General features: G+C 44.1%; 2 protein-coding genes across 2 annotated transcripts in view; one reads left to right on the top strand and one right to left on the bottom strand.

Annotated features, from left to right (window-relative positions):
- Window positions 1-19,839, bottom strand: part of T265_09192 (hypothetical protein) — a gene marked incomplete at both ends in the record, with an annotated part of 63,978 nt that overhangs the window by 39,736 nt on the left and 4,403 nt on the right. Inside the window, 8 exons of the mRNA XM_009175204.1 lie at window positions 3,027-3,118; window positions 4,154-4,205; window positions 4,249-4,310; window positions 4,361-4,447; window positions 4,498-4,599; window positions 4,652-4,771; window positions 13,552-13,597; window positions 15,474-15,596. Of these exons, the coding sequence (XP_009173468.1) occupies window positions 3,027-3,118; window positions 4,154-4,205; window positions 4,249-4,310; window positions 4,361-4,447; window positions 4,498-4,599; window positions 4,652-4,771; window positions 13,552-13,597; window positions 15,474-15,596 (684 nt within the window). The remainder of the gene's footprint in view (window positions 1-3,026; window positions 3,119-4,153; window positions 4,206-4,248; window positions 4,311-4,360; window positions 4,448-4,497; window positions 4,600-4,651; window positions 4,772-13,551; window positions 13,598-15,473; window positions 15,597-19,839) is intronic.
- The window catches only part of T265_09193 (hypothetical protein), a gene marked incomplete at both ends in the record, with an annotated part of 39,302 nt that overhangs the window by 8,503 nt on the left and 10,960 nt on the right, over window positions 1-19,839 (top strand). The window contains 2 exons of the mRNA XM_009175205.1: window positions 3,276-3,354; window positions 6,511-6,627. Coding sequence (XP_009173469.1) covers window positions 3,276-3,354; window positions 6,511-6,627 — 196 coding nt within the window. The remainder of the gene's footprint in view (window positions 1-3,275; window positions 3,355-6,510; window positions 6,628-19,839) is intronic.

Raw genomic sequence — 19,839 nt, forward strand, 5'->3', positions numbered from 1 at the left:
GCTCCATTTCCTTCAAACACGTCACGTAGGGTATAGCATTGCCAGTATGCTTTTCGCCACCACGATCATCGTCATCAGAGACGCCAATATAAGCGTTGATGCTGGTGCTGCACTGCCGTACGACTACATGGTTTATTTGATTGTAATTGAGCTTGAAAGTGGGCATAAAAGGTTTCTGTGTAAATTCGAGGAACGGCTGACCCCTGGTTGAGATGGCCCTGTACAACAGTGGAATCTAATCGATTTCGTTCTTTTAACCCGTGAGCAGTTTGAAGGACACATAATGAAATTGAAACCGAACATTCGGATGGCAATGCCACGCTTCCTCTCGGATCGCATTTAGATCGACCACACTTTTACCATCCGACTGCTTTCACGGAATTCGATTATTCAAGGTATAAGATCAATTGTTAGAGCAGCTACCAAAAAACGCTATTCTGATGCACTGAAAGGGTCACCTCAAGAGATTTCACAACCGAGAAAGGACGTATTTGGTTCTCTGCTTTTTAGGAAACTGGAGTCGAGTTATATCAGACAGACTAGGCTGTTTTTCTTCTCCGTTCTTGTTGGTGTTGTACCTCTTCTCGTTATATTACAGGTCCATCTGCAGCAAAACTTAATCCCCAAACTAATGCGCATTGTTGTTAGAACGTAGTGGATTTGTATTAAGCGATTCTTCCCAGAATCACACTTGGTAACCACAGTCATCCAGGATCGACTGTGAGGATGATTAGGAATTTACGTTCCGACTGACTGGAGCAAAGCTTCGCGTTCGTAACAGTCCCTGAGGCGCAGTGCCTAGGATTGTAAGCGGTAGTGTTTGTTTCAACGGCCAAATATTCCTCACTTCCATACTCTCAGGTATCAATAATGCATGTTTACGAAACCTGTTTGTTACATAGAGAATCACACAAGTTTACAGTTGTAGGTTTACTTGTGCTTACCAGATATTCAGACACAAGAAAAAGGGGAAACGCAAAGCATCACTCAGAAACAATTCAAACTGATTGCTGACTTGTTACCTAAAATTGGCGAATATGTTACAAACGTCTCATCACCAATCAGGGTAACACCACCAATGCGTAGTTGGGTAGCCATGCGTCGTAGCTGAGCAGACCGTCGTTGTATGGTCTGCCATATGGTAATTTTCTTAGGATGATCGGTTCCGGTTGAGGTCACAAGTTGAATTGGTGGCTTTCTGTTGGCCGAAGTAGATTAATCCAGCCCAGTTCATTGAGATGGTTGACTGATTTTGTCATGGATTACCATGTTTCCGGAAATCCTCTTGATTCTTTTCTGTCTCCACCCGTTGAGATCTTTACGTTATCTGAATTGGATCGATGACAATCCTGCTCCTCATGCGCAGAGATCAAACAGAGCGGATCGTACACTCATACGATTGCTTCTTGTTCGTTCATTCGGGTATAGTTTGTTTCCGGTTTGTCTAACGTAGTATTCGTTGCATCCATTGCAGGTTGCCTGACAGGCAATATTGGGTTGGCCAACTGCCCTTACCTTCTTCTTCGGTCATGAAATCAGTCCTTCCAAAGTAGCATTCGATTTGTGAGCAGCCAAGCTTTCACGCGATTGTGATAATCTTGTTAGAGCAGAGGTTATCTTGTATGCGCAGGCATCAGCCTTTCATCAGGTTGTTCTTGTGGTTTATTCTGCTGCTGCTGCTACCTTTTAGTTCAAGCATTTTCTTTCACAGTTCCTAGAATGCCCCGTGCTTTGTGCTCTTCTATACAGATAATTTCTTTCCCTTCTCAGTTTGGTTGAGCTTCAGTGTTTCTGTTATATTAGACAGGCTCTAATTGAAGCCTTTTTGTGGTTCGCTGGATGGTTGTTATGATAGTGTAATATCTGAAGCGTACCTGTCTTCTTTCGATTAGTGTACCGTCCGACTTCCGTTGAATCAGTACATCCAACGATGACAGCTTCTTGTCTTCTCCAGTTATGTTGTTCATTTGGTGTCATGATTGACCACTTTTCAACTGAGGTCTCAGTCGAATACGCCGCACGTGGCTGTATCACCGAAAGGTTGTTTGACCTTCCCGATGTCATCTGGTCTAACAACCATAACTGTTTATTATTTCTTCTGGAAATTGGTTTGTCTTTTTTCGGATGCTTGTCTGTTCAATTATACACTGTTTTTGTTGGCTGTCTTTCGTGAACCCGAGAAATCTTTCAAAATGGGTTCCAGGTTTGCCCAACCATGATTATGGGAGGCATCGCTGACGTCAAACTTGTCTTTTAACAGCATGTCCTTCTCAGATCTAATAAGTGAGCTACTTTTCTTTAAGTTTACGTTGGTATACAGTGACTAGGTCCGTATCTTGTGTTGTTTACGGTGTGCTATTAGTTATCAATGGAAGGCAGTCATAAGTGAGTGTGTCATGCTGTAATCTATGGCTTGCTCATATTTGCTGAGTCGATGACGGGCATCAGAGACCACTAACCTAACCACACTTCTACCGCTCTATCTTCCTACCGCTTAGGCATCTAGATGGTCTAATGCAGGTCTACGGTCGGCGCTTGATCCACACCACGCTCGCTCGGGATGCATGGTACAGGGGAATGCCAGTTGAGATGGTTCGTTAACAAAAACCCATCCGCTTAATACAGCCGCCTGGGGACCTGTAGAGAGCCTGTTTCTCAACACATGGCTTCTACGCATCATGTGACGCGTTTACAAGAAGCATCAGGCATCAAACCGATGGTGAAACCTAACTTATACCGAAAGCAACCAAACACCGGAAGTAGACCACAATCCAACATGAGATCTGGCATTCCGCTGATATAGTTATTAAGGTCTGTAGAAAAATGGGGACAGATAGAGAGGGAATTGTATAGCCTAAGCCGTCCATATGTGTTCAAAAATGTTCAAACCCAAAAAATACAATAAGCAAGTGAAATCCAGCTATACAGATGAGTTTGGAAATGATCCCTTGGCATGAGATGCTGATATGCGTGCAGTACGATCCAAAGTTAGATTCGGCCAGCAAAGCACACCAAAGGCAACTCACATTTTCCCCGTGTCAGCCTTCCGGCACCCGTAAACTTCACCAAACCCACCCCTTCCTATGATCCGATGGACGCTGAAGTCATTTGTAGTAAGCTGGAAACAGAACGGTGGATAGATCGGAAAACCAATGTAAGTTCCGCTGAAAACATCACAGGGTGATGATGGATAACATTATCAACAATATAGATTCAAAAAAAACATAAGAAAAATTCGTAATGTTGCGTCCGAACCTTTTTGAATTCCATTTCAGGCCAGAGAAGAATACGTATTCCTACACTTGATACAGAGGCACACCGAGAATGCTACAATTTCAGAAGCCTTTTCCAAAAGTTAGTTAGTAACCTACAACCATGAGCAAATTATGTTCTTCTGCTATTAACAATTCAATCATTTCTGTTAATTAGTCCAATGCTAATTGAAATGAAACTTTAGCGCTTGCAACAGGATTACCATGTGTCCATTAGTGATAGCTCCCAAACACCAGCTATCAAACATAAGAAAACCATCTTTTAAAAGGGCGACTCCATCACAGTTACTTCGCGTTACGTCCACGATTCTCAAGTTAAATGTTAGTACGACTGTCTTATCTAGATCTATGATGTTGTATGCTCTCTCTATGCTATTTCTTCACACGGACCGCATCTGGGTCTACAGACCAATGTTGAGAAACACCACTGTCAATCACGTTAGTTGAAGACAATGGAAAAAAAATTAAATCACCATCGTTTCGGTCCCAGTGTTCAGTCTAACTGGCAAGAAGAGCAGTGCATTTAAGCCGTCACTAGTTTGGAGTATTATCACTATACCATACCTATCGGAAGAATAGATAATATGACATAACGTACAGACCTTTAAAGGGACAGTTCTTCCAACACTAATATATGCGGGAGAATAAACATGCACTTGGGCTACAAATTGCACCGATCAGCAATTCAAGCCCAGTGCCAGTGATTGGAAGACACCTCTTTTCACTCACTGTCTAAAAGACCAACGCAATACAGTACAATAAATGTCCCGAAAAACCCAAAACAAACGGGATACCAACCACAAAAGGAATGCTACTCCGAAGCCGTAGGGCACAATCCAAGAGGCAGAATAAATATAATGTCGACAACTATGATAACATACGTTGATATTCAGCTCCAAATTCTTCCACTGACAAAACCGAGTGAATTTGTTGCTACAACGTATGATTTAGTGACAGTCTATCTGGTGACACTTACCTTCTCAGAAAGTTATCAAAAACCTCGCCACGCAAAACTGGCAGTAGTTCGTCTATATAGGGCTGTATAATAGGAGTTAGGACACGTTCACATAAAAACCATGTGCACTTACGGAGAATGTATCTGCGGGAAGGCTGTTTGTTTTTTGAGCTTGTGTGAGCAATTCAAGTACACTATCCAGAATAGATTTCGGAAATTTCTGTAAACGGATGGACACGTTTAATGTGACCAACAAACGGTCAGTCATACATGCGTTTGGGAAAGCAACTCTCTCATTATGTACTGATCATAAATTTCCTTTCCCAGTTTGATTCGCTCCTCATCAGTCTCCAGCTTTTCAAACTTTTTAATCTGGAACAAAATTATTGATGCGCATAAGCGTACACCCAAACATAGCGCGTACATCCTCGTAGAAACCAAATTGTGGAACCGCCTCCTCGCTGCAATTCAGAGCGAACTCCCGAAAAAGTAGATAGCCTTGTGGTAGAGGATGATCACACAAATTCGTTAAGAGACTGCTTACCTAATTTTTGGTTGAATATCTTTTCAAATGTCAGCTCGCCATTTTTCTCCAAATACTTGGTCATTATACTGCGGATGCTATAAAGAAAAAGAAATAAGCAGCTTCAGTGAGTTGCAAGAATCAGGGACAAAAAAGGATACAAAACTGCATACTTCAAATCACTGTTGTCATTAGCAAGTAAACATGTGTGGGGAACCTTTAGTCGAAAACGAATTTTGAACATCCTCATTAATCCGAATTCCGAAATCTCCAAACTCTCTCTGTCGCCAACGCTCGGTCCGGAGTGTCACTGTGGCACCGAAGAACGAATAAAACCCAGGCTGTCAATAGTTAAGACAAACGGTGGATTACTGGGTCTGTAGCTTATCTACAGCACCAGTGGAACAGAAATTGGGAGACATTGTGCTTGGACCTTGCTGCTGATCGTGATTCATAGGGCTACTCTTCGAGTCAACTGATTCTAAGTTGAAAGCAGTAAAATGAAGACCGGGATAAGTACCGGTTAAATAGGTCTGGAACGAATGTAAGTGAGCGGAACACCGGTGTTATCCCACTGGTGTGGCCTGCAGTGACGGCGAGGTTGATGGCTGAAAGACAAATTATCCGAAGTAGTTGAATGAACTGAGGACGTTGCATCCATCGTACAACGTTGAATTCGGTGTGGGTATATTTTAAATGTAAGATAAAGATCCGATATTGTGCTTCTGTTAACACCAATGCTGACACACCACCACGCTACACTCCCTAACAACACACTCGTTATGACACCTCGAATGGCGATGGAACGTTTACAACTGAATTTTCCAGCACAGCGAACACACCAAAGCAATCTATAGTTACGTAGGTAAACTCACAATCACGACAGAACTGGTTGTCTACCATGAAATGTTTGAAAAACAATTCTTATATGCTACTGGAGATACCACATAACGGTGGTAAATACTGGCGCTTAACTGCCCATAAAAAGGAAGTAGGAAAAGGAGGAAGGTGTGGAATTAGCAATATGCTCGGCTGTGCCAGCTGGTGGTAGATAAAGTGATTATTGACCTGTCTACCGAGCCTGGCAATTGGCTTGCAATCACGGGGTGAGACTAATGTACAGACGCCTAGATAAGACGATGGAAACAAGGTGCCAAAACCTTCAGATATTAAAATAATAAAGATCGCCCAGCCCGTAAGACCAAATTGACCGCGTTTCATGTGACTAAACGCAGCAATACACTACCGACTAGCATCCACCCAAAGATGACACCACCCGTACGACTACCCGGATCCTAGTTTGCACGTCCTCGACCTTCATCAAATAACGGTGGGTGACAACAGCACTGAAAATGGTGGGCGCTGGTGAACAAATTTTTTAGACGCCCGAATCAACGGCATACCCAAAAGAATGAATACCAACTAGCACCACAATAAGTCAGCCTCAGTATCCCGACTTCGAAACTGTTCCCAAATACTAAAACATCTGAAGGAGTCTGAGTTTTCGAACCGTTTGCATTTTGTGTAGGAAAATAGTATACTCGGGCATGTCCTGGGACAGAGACCCCTGTACCGTGAGGCCCGCTGGCTTGTTCGGTCGGGAACACTTGATTTCGCGTGTATCCTACGGACATACTTATTTAAGCGCAGCTGGCAACCCACTGTCGTTTCAAAACACCCACTGACACACCTAAAAGCACCGAGTGCTGACGGATCTGTCATTTCGTTTCTCAACTTGTTTTCCGCCTTCCTCATTTCAGTTAACCAATCTCATCTAACTGCTATATTGTCATACCGTCATTTTTTGCGGAAACTCAATTCATCCTTCTCGCCCGTTCCAATGAGCGCTGTTTCTCGCCAGCGTCCAGAGAAAGGAGGTGCGTTGCTGCCTTCTTACTGCGCGCTTTCTGGCTGGATACTCTTATATATCTAAGTCTACGTCCAAGTCTGCTCCAGTTTCCCCGGTGAATATTCACTTTTAACATTTTTATACCTTTATTTTACATCACCCTTGGATAGAATTTGCGTCACGTTTTCTGATTTTGAACTCTTATCGCTTCGCATATCTTGCCGCGCTTTGTTGGTGTTCGATTTCCGTTTGGTTCCGATACATGACAGCCGTAGTTTTAACGACCCGCATAGATTGCTCGTCAGTTTATCGGACATTTCAGGTGCTATAAAAACAGCATTTGTCGTGAGATAGATGCGGCAATCAAGGGCGAAATGTAGCATGGTAATCCGGCAAGTACATGATAACATCCTTGTCACTCTGATCGTTACATGTTATATCCTGTGTTGCTACTAGCTGCATACAAGACAAATCGTGCGGGTTCGGTCAGGAAGGCACAACACTGTGCATGACTTTAGCCATTCCCACTAAGTGTTGACAGACCATAACTTGTTCCCGCGAAACTGGGTTCTTAATGGAAAGCAATTGTGACTTTGCTAACCGGTGTTTGAGTATGCGTAGCACAGGTTGCAACATCTTATCGCGATAAACCTCATTCGCGCCACCATAGATCCTCAGGTCAAAATCTGAAATATCACAACTTGACACATCAATAACCGAACCGATTCCACAAAGCGTCTCTTGCTTGTGAGTCCGAGTCCGCATAGCAAGGGACTATTGGAACGCGTGAAAGAATCGAATCCAGGATAGGAGATGGAATCAAGGTATGAACAAAAAGGTTATAGAGATGTTATAGGGTGACTTTCCAAATCATTTCTGTGTCATGCGTTTGTGATGGCTCCTCCCACTCAAATGGCCCAGAAAAATAAGCCACCCCAAAACAATCGCCTTTCCTAAGTCGTTTTATAATTGTGAGTATTCGTAAACATTGTGTACGCTCAAAACTCAAAGGTCAATCCGGATTTCATTGAGATGGGTCGTCCGGGTGTTCTGCAATAAGTTTATGCCCACTAGGATAGAACCACAAGCTAACCAAAATCGCCCACACCTTCCATATTTTGACATCATTATTAACCCGCCATATTCGACTGACCTCATTGCCGATTTCACACCGATCAATGGCTGATCATGTCTGGTAGCAGAATCACAAGTATTCAAAACGAAGGTGGGCATCAAAACTACCGCTTAATCGAGAAATAGACGTGGTACGGATACATAATTCACACAGCTAGCCCCTGGTTTTCGGCGCAGTAAGAAAATCCGACAAAAATGGTTGCCCTGTTGTCTTTTCTCACAGGTGTCGACTAGGGACCATATGATGAACGTATGTGGTTGTGTGGTAACAATTTCTCAGAACATGGTATCAAATATATCCGGTTTGTACGGCACCATGTCAGGCGTATAAACTATCAGATACAGACTCTTTGCCGTGAGAAATCCGAATAAACCAAGAATATTAGCACTTTCCGTCATTATCAGCAGCAGTAGCTGTAAGAACCGCGTACTTGTCTTACAGGGCTGTCACAGTTTCGTTCACAGATCATTTGAGGAGGTGGCAAAGGTAGCTGCGCATCGACTTAAATACGTTTTCATACCACGAGACACAGACGCTTGGCGGCCTCACAAAAATAAAAATGGTGGCATATTGAAGCCCATGTGCAGAGGAATACAGGGATTAACGTACTGATGGCCGTATGGTCTCACCAGCGCAAAGCAAAGCAGTGGATGAAATAGTCCCAGCTACAAGAAGTACGCATCATACAAACGTTCTCCAATGACATCCAACTAGTCGGTTGTCGTATCTCTTAGAGCCTAACCCATCCAAACAATAGAGGCCTCCTACAAAATTGCAGTGTATTCCATAGGTCCACATCGAGGGTGTCAGATGAGCACATACCTCAATATGCAGAATTACAAGACACATCAGGATCTCCAGGCAGATAGTGCAGGTTGCAATATTTCTCAGTGGGCCCTGTGCACGTTGATATGTATTCCTTGTGTCTGAATCCAAAAGCCCATTCCCGATGTGTCAACACTATAGTCTATGATGGTAAATCAGCAAACTATCACGTTGATCAATTGAGAATCTCACCTCTGCAGATTTCCACGTGTGCAGAAGGTTAAGACGTGTACCAGCTGGTCTGTGGACGAAGAGGCTGTACACAAGTGCTGGCCGGGTCACTCGGCTCTTCTCGCGATTGTTTGGGGGCCACATTAGCCTGTCTGCCTGCACGCGATACAATAATAAAGCTGCTACATTTGGTGCGCAGGAAAATTTTTGTGGTAAAATTTAGTTCATTCACTAGAACTCAAGTTCAGAAATCAAAAAGCAACACACGTTTACCGGGATATTTTGGAAGAATTGTTTCCAAAAATGTGCTAAGGCGTGATTGTGGCACGCTTATGCCGCGTAAAGATGAGTGGCTCAACCGCTCACCCGGAGATGAGACATAAGACTTATAATAATTTATCGATCGCCTAGCATAAACGTAAAATACCCTCAAATCAAACATCTATGCTGTTGGTCAACTAACTCATTTAAGCCCTGAAGAAGTGTTTGCACATCAGCCCAACCGACAGAATCACTCAACCGGCGCACCGTCTCAGTGTATAACCGCCAAAGGAATTACAGAGACCTAAGAATACTGTCATATTTTTTCAAACTAGGAAGGAGTCACCGCATTACTCCGTGATCTTGAGGAAGTTCTCAGCCAGTGTTAGCGGTTTATCGAGCCAGACTAGCCAGCACACAGAATACAGCGTCGCCGTCCTCCAATTACGCAGTTCACGTCACGTGATCCTGTGTTAACTAGCACCACGCATTACGGATTTTTAGATGGCGAGTAAAAGCGAACTGCGAAATATTCTCAGGGTGAAATCTCGGTTCGAAATTCAAAAATGCGTTCAGTACCCACAGAAGCACATAGAGCGAAAACATTGTCGAACCACCGACGTCTGCTTTGGTAAGCAAGATGAAGATGTAGTGCCACTGGTGGGCGACGCAGGTTTGCGGCACAATTTCAGACATTGTACGCTGACGTAAAATCAAACACAGCACCAATTTGTACGTTTCAGATGCTCATAAGCCCACTAAAACCTCTTCGATATGAGACGGACTTTTTTTACGCACGTTCACCTAGAGAAAGTTTCAAACAGGATTCACTTATGACAAGGTTTAGATTCCCATTGGAACAAAGTTGGTGTGCAAATGGATATAATTCGCTAAGTTACAAAGGCGGTCTTCTGACGACAAACATCTGTTTGCTTTGTCACTGTAAAGCCATGTAACAGTGGAGACACTATCAGTTCCAACGGTCACCTCCACAATGCTTACTTGGACTCTTCTAGTATCCATTCCTCTCCGGATAAACCTCAAACTATGATACTGGCTTCTAAGCTAGAGTTAACCAAAGATAATTCGTTCCATTTTTCTGTATTTCATATCAGCCAAATACTGAATAGATATCTGGCCTCTTAGTATTCTGTGTAAACACATGAGAACCAGGTGCTGCTATATTGTCCGACTAACAGTTGCAGAGGTAAGTTGTGTTTATTGGAACTATTCATCGGATCTGATTGCCCCTGCAAAACTTCAATATGGAATGTTCCTTTTTTAGGAGAACATTTTGCGGCAAAATACCTATCTTTAGAAATGTGTGTACGCGTTTTTGCCCAAAAAGGCAGGCTGATTCCATAATACCACAGTTCTTGACAATCATCAGGGTTCACTAAAAAAATACCGTATTACACTACACACACTGCCGCTGCTTGGTGCCTAAGCGAGCCGTGAATGTTATTATGCGGCACGACGTCATCCGCGGCATGCTACAATTCTGACTGTAAAACTAGTGCACACATGCACCGCGTGCATTGGTGGGACCGTTTCCTTTACAGAACACCCATCGACAGTCGTCTCTGGCAGCTGCCATGTAATAAATAAATACATAATCGTTCACCTGTGGTGCCTAGCTATCGTTGCAAGTTGCCCATGTCTAAACAGGAGCAGTCGGGATAACAACTTGGGTTGGTATCCCAAGACCTTCCAGTCAGTGAGTTTACGCCAAAGCGACTGAGCTGTATTGAATTCAACCTCCGTGGGGAAGTCTCATAAATGAGGGGTTACTTGTTGTGTTTCATGCCTGCTCCAACAGACCACAGCCCCAGCACCATCGAAGGCAGCCTTTACCACGCCTTACGGTGGTCTAAACGAGGAATTTGAAAGCGCACGTGGATACACTTAGGAAAACTGTGAACCAAATTTTTGGTCGACTTGAGCTGAAATCAGTGAAAAAATGGAAAATGCCTACTTCACTGGAACGTTCTCAGGGAGTACCAACTTCTCAAAAAAAAAATCTTCAACAGCGTGCTAATGAAGAACCCAAATTGATGCAATACCACCAGTTACTGATAACGTTTATCAGCAACTAGCTATCACTCCCATTGGGACAGTTCTGAGGATTATGCGGATGTGCTAATCCGGAGTTGCTTTCCTTCACCCTTTTCAGGGCAATGCATTAGGTTTTTAATCCACCTCGTAAGTGGGAGGCTCGCGGATCGCGAAATCAGAAGTCAGTCAAAGACGTTTTCCGAAAAACGAAATTCGTCCATCTATAGCACTCTTTCGGTGCCTAACTGCCATTCCCCCAGAAGGAAGTGCAAGGGCTCGAATACTATCAGGTCGCCCAATCCTAGATAGAAGTCGAGAGGCAGAGATCGGGTTCGAACCACGGACATTCCGGTATGTGAATTCGCTCTCTAACCACTAAGCCATCTCACCACCTCGTTTTCTGAACGCCCTTATAGTCGCTACACCTTTGGGATGCCAGTTCACACTGGAATGCAGTCACCACATCCTTCAGTTTAGCATAAGGAACGACATAACAAGCTACGTTCAAAACACTACTCGCGTATCTGATAGAATTTCTCATCGGCTCAGAACACAATTCAATCTGATGAATTATCAGACATCAAATGAAAACCAGCCTCCGCGTTGGCCGTGGAGTCTGAGGCTAAGGAAAGCTAGGAAAATAAACCATCCAATCTCAATCAACACGAGTAACAGGTCTCCAAAATCAGTCTATGAGTGAATCGACCAAAGAGCAAGCAGTTTACATCATCTTCAATAAATACGCCCACACAGCTGTGCCGAGCAATTAGAACAACTTTGGTGGGCATTTGATGCTAGTCAATCGGAACCTCGAAACGCATGAGACCACCGCATATTGAACCTAGTAACCCTTTGGCATCGGAAGCATATGATTGCATATTTTCTCTTCAAAATTGTTGAGCTCCTGGTCGGGGTGATCTCTAACCTGCGTTAGTAAGGGATGGGAGACTGAATTGCTTATCTTTATGTTTAGGAAGTAGACTTCCACGAATAACTTCAATGATCCACAGTGCATGTGACCATCATACAGAACTAGCCTCATTCAATCCGTACGAAGATTCTTAACCTCGCCTAATCTGCAATGCTTTGTGGTGGTCCGTTAACGTGTTGAATAAGGAGCAGGTACGTGTTGTGCTGACCACACATTCAGACTCCAAAAGATGCTAGAACAAAACCATACGTAGAAGCGATTCACTATTTTGCGACTCGCACGTTTCTGAAGCTCCTCTTTTTACTGGTCTGTTTTCTAACTCTGTTTCTAACTAGCTCATCAAGCGATGCCCCAAAATTCACCTGCATTCTTAGGCTTACCGCCGCATGGGAGTAATCGGTGAGCTCTCCAAGTCGTTCATCTGTTTAACTGCCATGCCATCAAAAGGGAGCACGAGGACCAGAACACTGCCAGGTTCCTAAGCATAGACAGGGAAGTCGAGAGACAGATGTCAGATACAAACCACGGACCTTCCAGTCAGTAAATTCGCGCTTCAATCACTAAGCCATCTCGCCTATCTCACTCCTCCAAAGCTTCCTTACAATTAGCGCCTTCCAACAGGGATATTCACTTTTTCCATTCCAACTCAACTCCGTGATCTAGGAAGTAATCAGATAAACTTTTCAGAAGTTTGGAGTTCAAACTGCCTCTGCTTTGATCATCATCATTGTCAGCTGCAATAACCGCGTACTCGTCGTACAGTGGTTTTAGCTGCCGCAGTTTCGTTCACCAATGATTATACTGATACAGTATCCACTGTAATTACTTGCTTTACAGCCAACCCCTTTGAGTTTATCGGTTATACGGGGCATAACACAATGCTTGTAGCGGCCAAAAGATTTAGAAGATACGCATCAGTTTTAGTTGCTACGAAAACACCCTAATATTCCTGTACTGGTTGTGGGTGGTCGGCTATTCTGGTAAACTTTTGGACCAAAGAAAATGGGACTGTCAATATGCCTCTGACCCGGCCCTAACTGCTGTTTTCTGGCTTCCAAGAGTAATTTGAATATGGTGAGCATTCGAGGACAGTTATATCCGGGACCGAAAATGTGGTGAATATTGGGTTCACATTACATGTTTTCCTAGTAGGCGTCTGGAAGACTGCACCATATGTGAGACCTCTAAATTTGGATTGGTCCACTGAAGCTTACTGTTGTCGTAAAATATGCATCACGCAAACAGTTAGTACCAATCCTTAGCACAATGAATCGGATATACTGAACCAGAATGTTGTACAACTGACACAACGAAATGACGAAGGGTGCCCCCATGGCCAGTTTCTTCGGAGAAGGCGCCAGGATAGTGAAGGCAACCTTGCAATAAGTAATTTTTGGCTTTCATGACATACAAAATGATCTGTCGAACTTCTGCCCCTGTTTTTGGCATGCTCAAAGATGACAGTGAGTTCCACAACTATTTACTGTCTAACCTTTTTCCGTCCACTAGGAAAAGGTCGATTTTGACAACTGGGGTCAATTGATGATGGTGTAATCTACAGAAGTGGTACTTACCACAAATGGGGTGGCTACAGAGTCGTCGGTCCGACTTCCAGCGTCGCTGATTTTTGGTAGCACAGTTCGATATACACAGCAGACCCATAATAGTAATTTTCCAGAAGGAATTTAGTGCTGGAGGCCGCTCAGTCCTTTTAGCCGACGATCTTGCTCAAAGGAAGAAGCAGTATATGTGCGGGACCATATTATGGCTCTCATATTTACATGCTTGAGGACAAGTCTGCTGAAACTAGTGTCCGCAAAGAATATCTACTCTCTCTCCATTTCTGTTTCAATTCGCGCGTGTAAACTCATGAAACAGACGATCAAGAGGCTTCCAAAACACGGTGCCAAATTAGTGCTAGCAACAAACTTTTAAAACTTTAAAACCACAAATCGTAACCTTCTGCTTCAGAATGTGCACTCACTGAGCATCATACTTCAAAAAACACTGAGATTTTTGGAAGGATTTAGATACCTTGACAATCTTATTGGCTCCGACAGAAGTTTTGAAGTTACATCGGTGTACGAACCTCAAGAGCATTAACGAAGGTTGCCAATTCGCGTCGCTTGTGGCGTCCAGGAAAGCGTGTCACTATATCACAATGGTTACGCATACAATGTTTCGGCAGGAGCTGTTGTCGTATGGTAGCCAAACATGGTCTCAAGTTAGTGTGAACAGACTATCGATTGCTGACTGTCGAATTCACAAAAACTTTGCTAGTACTGGGTGGCACCATCGAAATCATGAAGAAGTAAATAGAAAGCGGGTGTCTAGTTGTGTGCCATTCCTTTTCATCATGTCAGATCACACCCACAAACTAGCAGTGGTCTTTCACGCTGCCTGAAACCGTATCTACTGCATAAAATCACTCAAATATCACTTTGAATCGGACCGTCGACATGAACTTGCTACCCAGTATCAACTCGGCAACTTCCCCAATGATCCTGAAAACGGGAAAACTCGGAGTTTCAAAATGCGTAAACAATCAACAAACGGGTTCGTCGCCCATTTCATTTCTCCTTGTCTCATCCAAACGCATTCCTTATTAACGCGTTCCAAGTAGTGTTTCGATACAATCGCAGCGCAACAACACGATTGTAAATTACCGCTCTCAAGATATAGTATCTACCCAGGTCCGTAGGTCTCTTGGATCAGAATGAAGACCCGGAGTTCTTGTCGGTATCTCAGGCACATATAATCCCACATCACTCTCACGCGCCAATCAGTTATGAGCTACCATAGAGCCATAAGGAGACTACCGGCTAAACAGAATTACAGGCAGCTTCCCACTAATAACCAAAAATGATGCTTCCTTTGACAAACTTTCGCCTCACTTATCATGTGAGCAGTCGTAATGCCTGATTCTTAAGGACCCTGATGCATCAACCATCAATTGGAGAACGCTGATTTGCTCCGATCATGATCGAGGAGTTGCGAAAAAATGGAATACAACACATGTCTGTTGCGTTTTTTGTCAGTTTATCTCCATATTGCCTTATTGAGCTGTCGAAGATGTGAGCACCGCAGAATACATGCGGAAGAGTAGCACCAAGTCCGTTTGACGTCCATTTTAGTTCTCCTCTTCACAGTATGGCTTTTAAATGAATCAGGGTTGTGTAGAAGCGAGGTGACAGTACTGAACACTGATCTAATGTAATCGACGATAATGATAATGACGATGACGAAGTGACTTCCCTCTTCCTTTTTTAAATGACCTGCATCCCAGTCGACTCACTATCATTACATTTCATTCTTGTCCAAGCAACCTATGCGGCGTTTTAAAACTTTCAGTCTGACTGCTAGCCTCAGGAAACAGACAACCAACAAAGCCTAACCAGTGTGACCACCAGGTCAACTGGATTGATAGCTCGGAAAGTAACTAGGATCATCATGTATTCACTTATTTCCATTGAAAAACCGTAACGAAAGAGCTCACCTCGGATCTGGGAGGGCTATCCTTTTGCTCGCCCTGGCAGCCGGTGTAGACTTGCTCATCTCCATGGCCATTAAGTAGCTCACATCGGCCAAAACAGCTTCCAGGTCAGCCATTGTGTGATTTCTGTTGCCTCAATCAGGGAAGTTTGTTTGGCATCATTTATCAGGCCCGCGAATCAGCTCCGAAAAATTTTATCACATCACAAATCCCGATGTCTGTACAACCGCCATAATCAAAAGTTCATGAGGCCAAAATAACTGAGGAATTAAAACAAATAAAGTTGTTCAGGTGACCGGACAAGGTTGATTTGCTCAACAGAATAATTTTGAGGAGTATTGGAGGTGGCCGGGTTTCAAAGCGGTGTCCAGTTGTATGCCCGAGTCGATTTCCGGAGCGTCAGTTCTTTACCGTTTTCGAAGAGTTCCAAGTATGGCTCAGGTCGGCAATTCAGTGCGCGCGCCGTTAACGCACTTACTCACGCGTGGACACACAGGATCGAAGCCTTTGCTAATGCTCTTAGATTCGGGCTCTACGCAGTCGTTTAGCGGCTTCCGTTCAGCTGAAATGCACGTGCGGTAAAAGGTGCGAGAAAATTGTTTATATATGCTGCCAGTTTCCATGTTTTTTCAGATTTGTCTGAAAAGCGAGTATGTAAATATCGGGTGTGACACTGCTTTTGACTGCCTGGATACCACGAACCAGCGAATTCTGCCCAACCACACCAAACAGCGGGAGTATGCATAGCCGCTGCAGGTGAAGTTGCAGCGCATATAACCAAACGAATGTTAAAAAATTGCCGCCGGAATTCTGGGTATACAAAATTGAGCGGTTAACAGCCAGCTAGTGTGTTATGACTACACACATCAGAGACAAGTTCCTAATGGTTGCTTGTTTATTGAAGTGAAAGATCAAGGCCACCTGCAAAACGCTAGATCGTATACGCGGATTCACCTTTCGATACACCGCATCGAGGAATTTGCCCAAGTTTCCCGGATCGGTTTTATACTTGTCGTTCAGTGGCTGCAATCGACCTAAAAAACATAAACGAAAAAGGCGTGGCATTGCTCTTCAAGTTTTCATCATGGGGCAGTAAGCTTGCTAGTGCGATATCTCGCGTAAAACGGTGTCCAGTAGTGCTTCGAACAGGCTTCTAGCTGGAACAGAGAAAACAGTTGGAGGAAGGTCATTCTTCTCAGCATCCACCCGAATGAGAATAATTTGCCTAGTAAAGGGGGCGCTCTAAGCCTGGAATTCTTCTTACCATGTCCCTGCCGTGTGATTCCAGACTCGACGGTGAAAAGCCTTCTGGCCGAACCATGTTCAAGCAGGGCATAAGGTAATATTCAATCTTTTCGGAGATGATTACACCCCTTGTGAAATGGGTTAAGCACCGCGAGACGCATTTCGTAGTCCATGAATCTAAGGCTGGCAACCATCTTCGTAGAAATTCGTTGGGCACGTCCGATGAAAATTATGTTTTATTTGCGTTCTATTAGTGCTCAGCTGATGATGAGAGTAATGCAAATCAGAAGGCGTATGTGCACTAATAGAGATATTTAGTGTGGTTGTGACACGTATAAAAATGAATACAATGCGAAATGGGAGCAAGTCAATAAAGGAACTTATCGTATGTGAGAGTTCCTTGATGAAAGTCCGGACGGTGGGAAAGTGTCTTCTTCACAGTTTGGCTGTTACACGTATTCCATGATTGTCGTGGACTGGGGAGTGTTTAGCTGACTACTTGCTCCCTGCGCGCGCGCGAGTCCATGCGTGTTGACTGTGTTGTCGCTTCCTATATATAGGAAAGTTTGATGTGTGTATAAAATATGAATCGTTCCGTGCGTACTAAACAGGAACTGACTTGTAGTCGGTCAAGGTTGCGGGTGGAACGGCGTTTGTCACGTGACTTGTGTGCTTGTGTAGCAGGTGAGTCGTGGGATCTAGTAAACACCCATGTACTGGACAAATTAAGTGAAGTTGGTTGAGGGGACATGGAAATGTCCGCTACAGTTCTGAGTAGATAACTTGGTTATCATATTCAAGCGGTCAGACGTAGGCCGCATAGAGTATTTGGAAATGTATGAGAGTAGTAGAGGAGGTGGTGTGCCGAATCATCAGTAGAATGCCGACTGTGTTTTGAGCCAATTTCTCATGATGCAGTGGGAGCGATATGTTTGAAAAGACCCAGATACCCTAATGTTTTTTCAGGATACACGACGAAGACGTTTCCCGAGTCCCCTCCGAATGACATGTGAACGCCCATTCGGTCCTTAAGAGAAAGGTGTCGGTCCAATGACTACTGCTTTGTAGCCTCTACATCCTTTTGGAGGGTACTGACATTTGAACCCCAAGATTTTAAGTCGTCCGTGAATGGCAGACATTGACCTGGTAGAACGTCTGGAGGGCCGTTGACGTAGATCAGAAACAGCAATGGTCCCAAAACGGAGCCTCCAGGAACTCCAATTGAGGTCGTCGCCAGAGAAGAGTAGGTCGAGCATAGTTTCACTTGGAGTGTTCCGTCTGGTAGAAACAACCTAATCTAGCCTTCGTGGAGCAACGGGACATGTAGGACTCACCCAAATTTTTTGAGTAGTTGAAAAATATGGCACCTGTTATATATCCTTCGTCCTTGGCTTGGGTTGAGCTGTCCATAAGTACGAGTATGTCTGTCACTCAGGAATGGTTTACAAGGCATATCTGTTGAACTAGAGATAGCAAGCTGTTGATGGTAAGGCGATCTAGGACGAATCGCTTCTGACTGCGTTGCATCACGTTGTGGGCATGCTAGGGAAACCAATAGTTCTTTATGCGCTGGAGCGATAGTCGGTGACAAGTTTCTTGGCATCCACCATACCCGCCTGCTCTGTCATGCCCTAGAGCGCCTTATCAAAGACACTGCCATGGATTACCTGCTCATCGCCAACACATCCAACAATCGGCGGTGTGGGTTTGTGGCACGGCGGTCAGGTAGATCAGCCGGGTCGATTTCTTTCATCGTATTTCGTCCACCTACGACTTTGTCCACAATTTCCAAGACGTTCGACTAAGTCCCTCAAGATGCACTCAACAGTCTACTGGGATTGATGGTCCGTCACTGCAATGGATCACTGCTTAACTCGCTAGAAGAGCCCGGGTAAAATATCCGGGGTCTCGCCTCATCACATCTTCCCATTTGCAGTGAACTTTTTCAGAGTAGGGTGCTTGGGCCTCTACTGTGCTTACCGTGCATTAATAATGTTTTTGATTCGATCACACATAAGTACCCTTTTCTGTTCGCCGATGATATTAGGATAGCTTATACGTTTAAGACCAGTGACCCTGTTTCTGCTCTTGCTAACACGTAGTCTGATGTGTATTATTTGTCCTTTTGATCCTCTAGCTCCAGTCGTTTTTAGCCCTTCCAAAACCCCGAGCCCTCTCACATCGATCCCAGGCTCCGTCTGGGATGTTTATTCTGAATGAACTCTCGATAATTGCTCCCCCAAGGTGAAACACCTAGGCCACGGTTCTTTCCGTGCGTTTAGTCTTAACCAAAATTCATGGCACAGAGCGGCTGAAGCCCGCAAGTTCTATACTTTAATTTGCCGATTCTTCCACAAGAAATCATGCTTAACTGCCATTTTTGAACAGTTTGTAAGACCCATTCTTGAAACCAGTCCTAAATTCGTCTCAGAGTACTCACAGGCATGCCGGACTGTTGTGGAGATTTTGCAGTGTTCGTTTATTGTCTTTATTTCCGACTTCATTCACACTGCCGAATCTTCTTCGCCGTTTATCGCATAGGCTGGATCCATTATGGCTGAAAAGCACCGGTTAAAGCTAGGACCTCTGCATCGTCTAATCTATAGATGGATTTATATGGATCTATAGATGAATTTTCGCTCGGATTTGTCTAGCCCGGCTTTTCTGCTGCAATTTCGGCTTGCCTGTTGCACAAGATCAAATCCGCATACGGAGCTCAGATCGCCCTATGTATTAGCAACTTGCCTTCATCCAAACCACACCCTTGCACCTGAATTTCTTACAACAGTGCAACCAGTGAGTCTGTTTACCTCCAGATTAAACCACATTTTTGAGATAAAACCTGTCATGTGCTCCCAATTTGGATTATCCCATCTCCATTTAGAATTTTGCTCGTTGTGACTCCGGCCATTTACTTAGCCACCCAAGGTCACCCATGGCCAGCAATAGTTTCTAGTTTTAGTTCATGCCACTTGACTGTCTTTGAACTAGTCGGACTTCATGCCCATTGTTCCCAACAGGTTGGGAAAGAAACCTTTTATTACTATACCATCGGATATTCCCCACCGTTTATGACATTGTCCTTTTTTTATGCACCCCCGCACCCCCCCAAATACCCCAGTCA

This window comes from Opisthorchis viverrini (assembly GCF_000715545.1).
Source record: "Opisthorchis viverrini unplaced genomic scaffold opera_v5_260, whole genome shotgun sequence".
NCBI lineage: Eukaryota > Metazoa > Platyhelminthes > Trematoda > Opisthorchiida > Opisthorchiidae > Opisthorchis > Opisthorchis viverrini.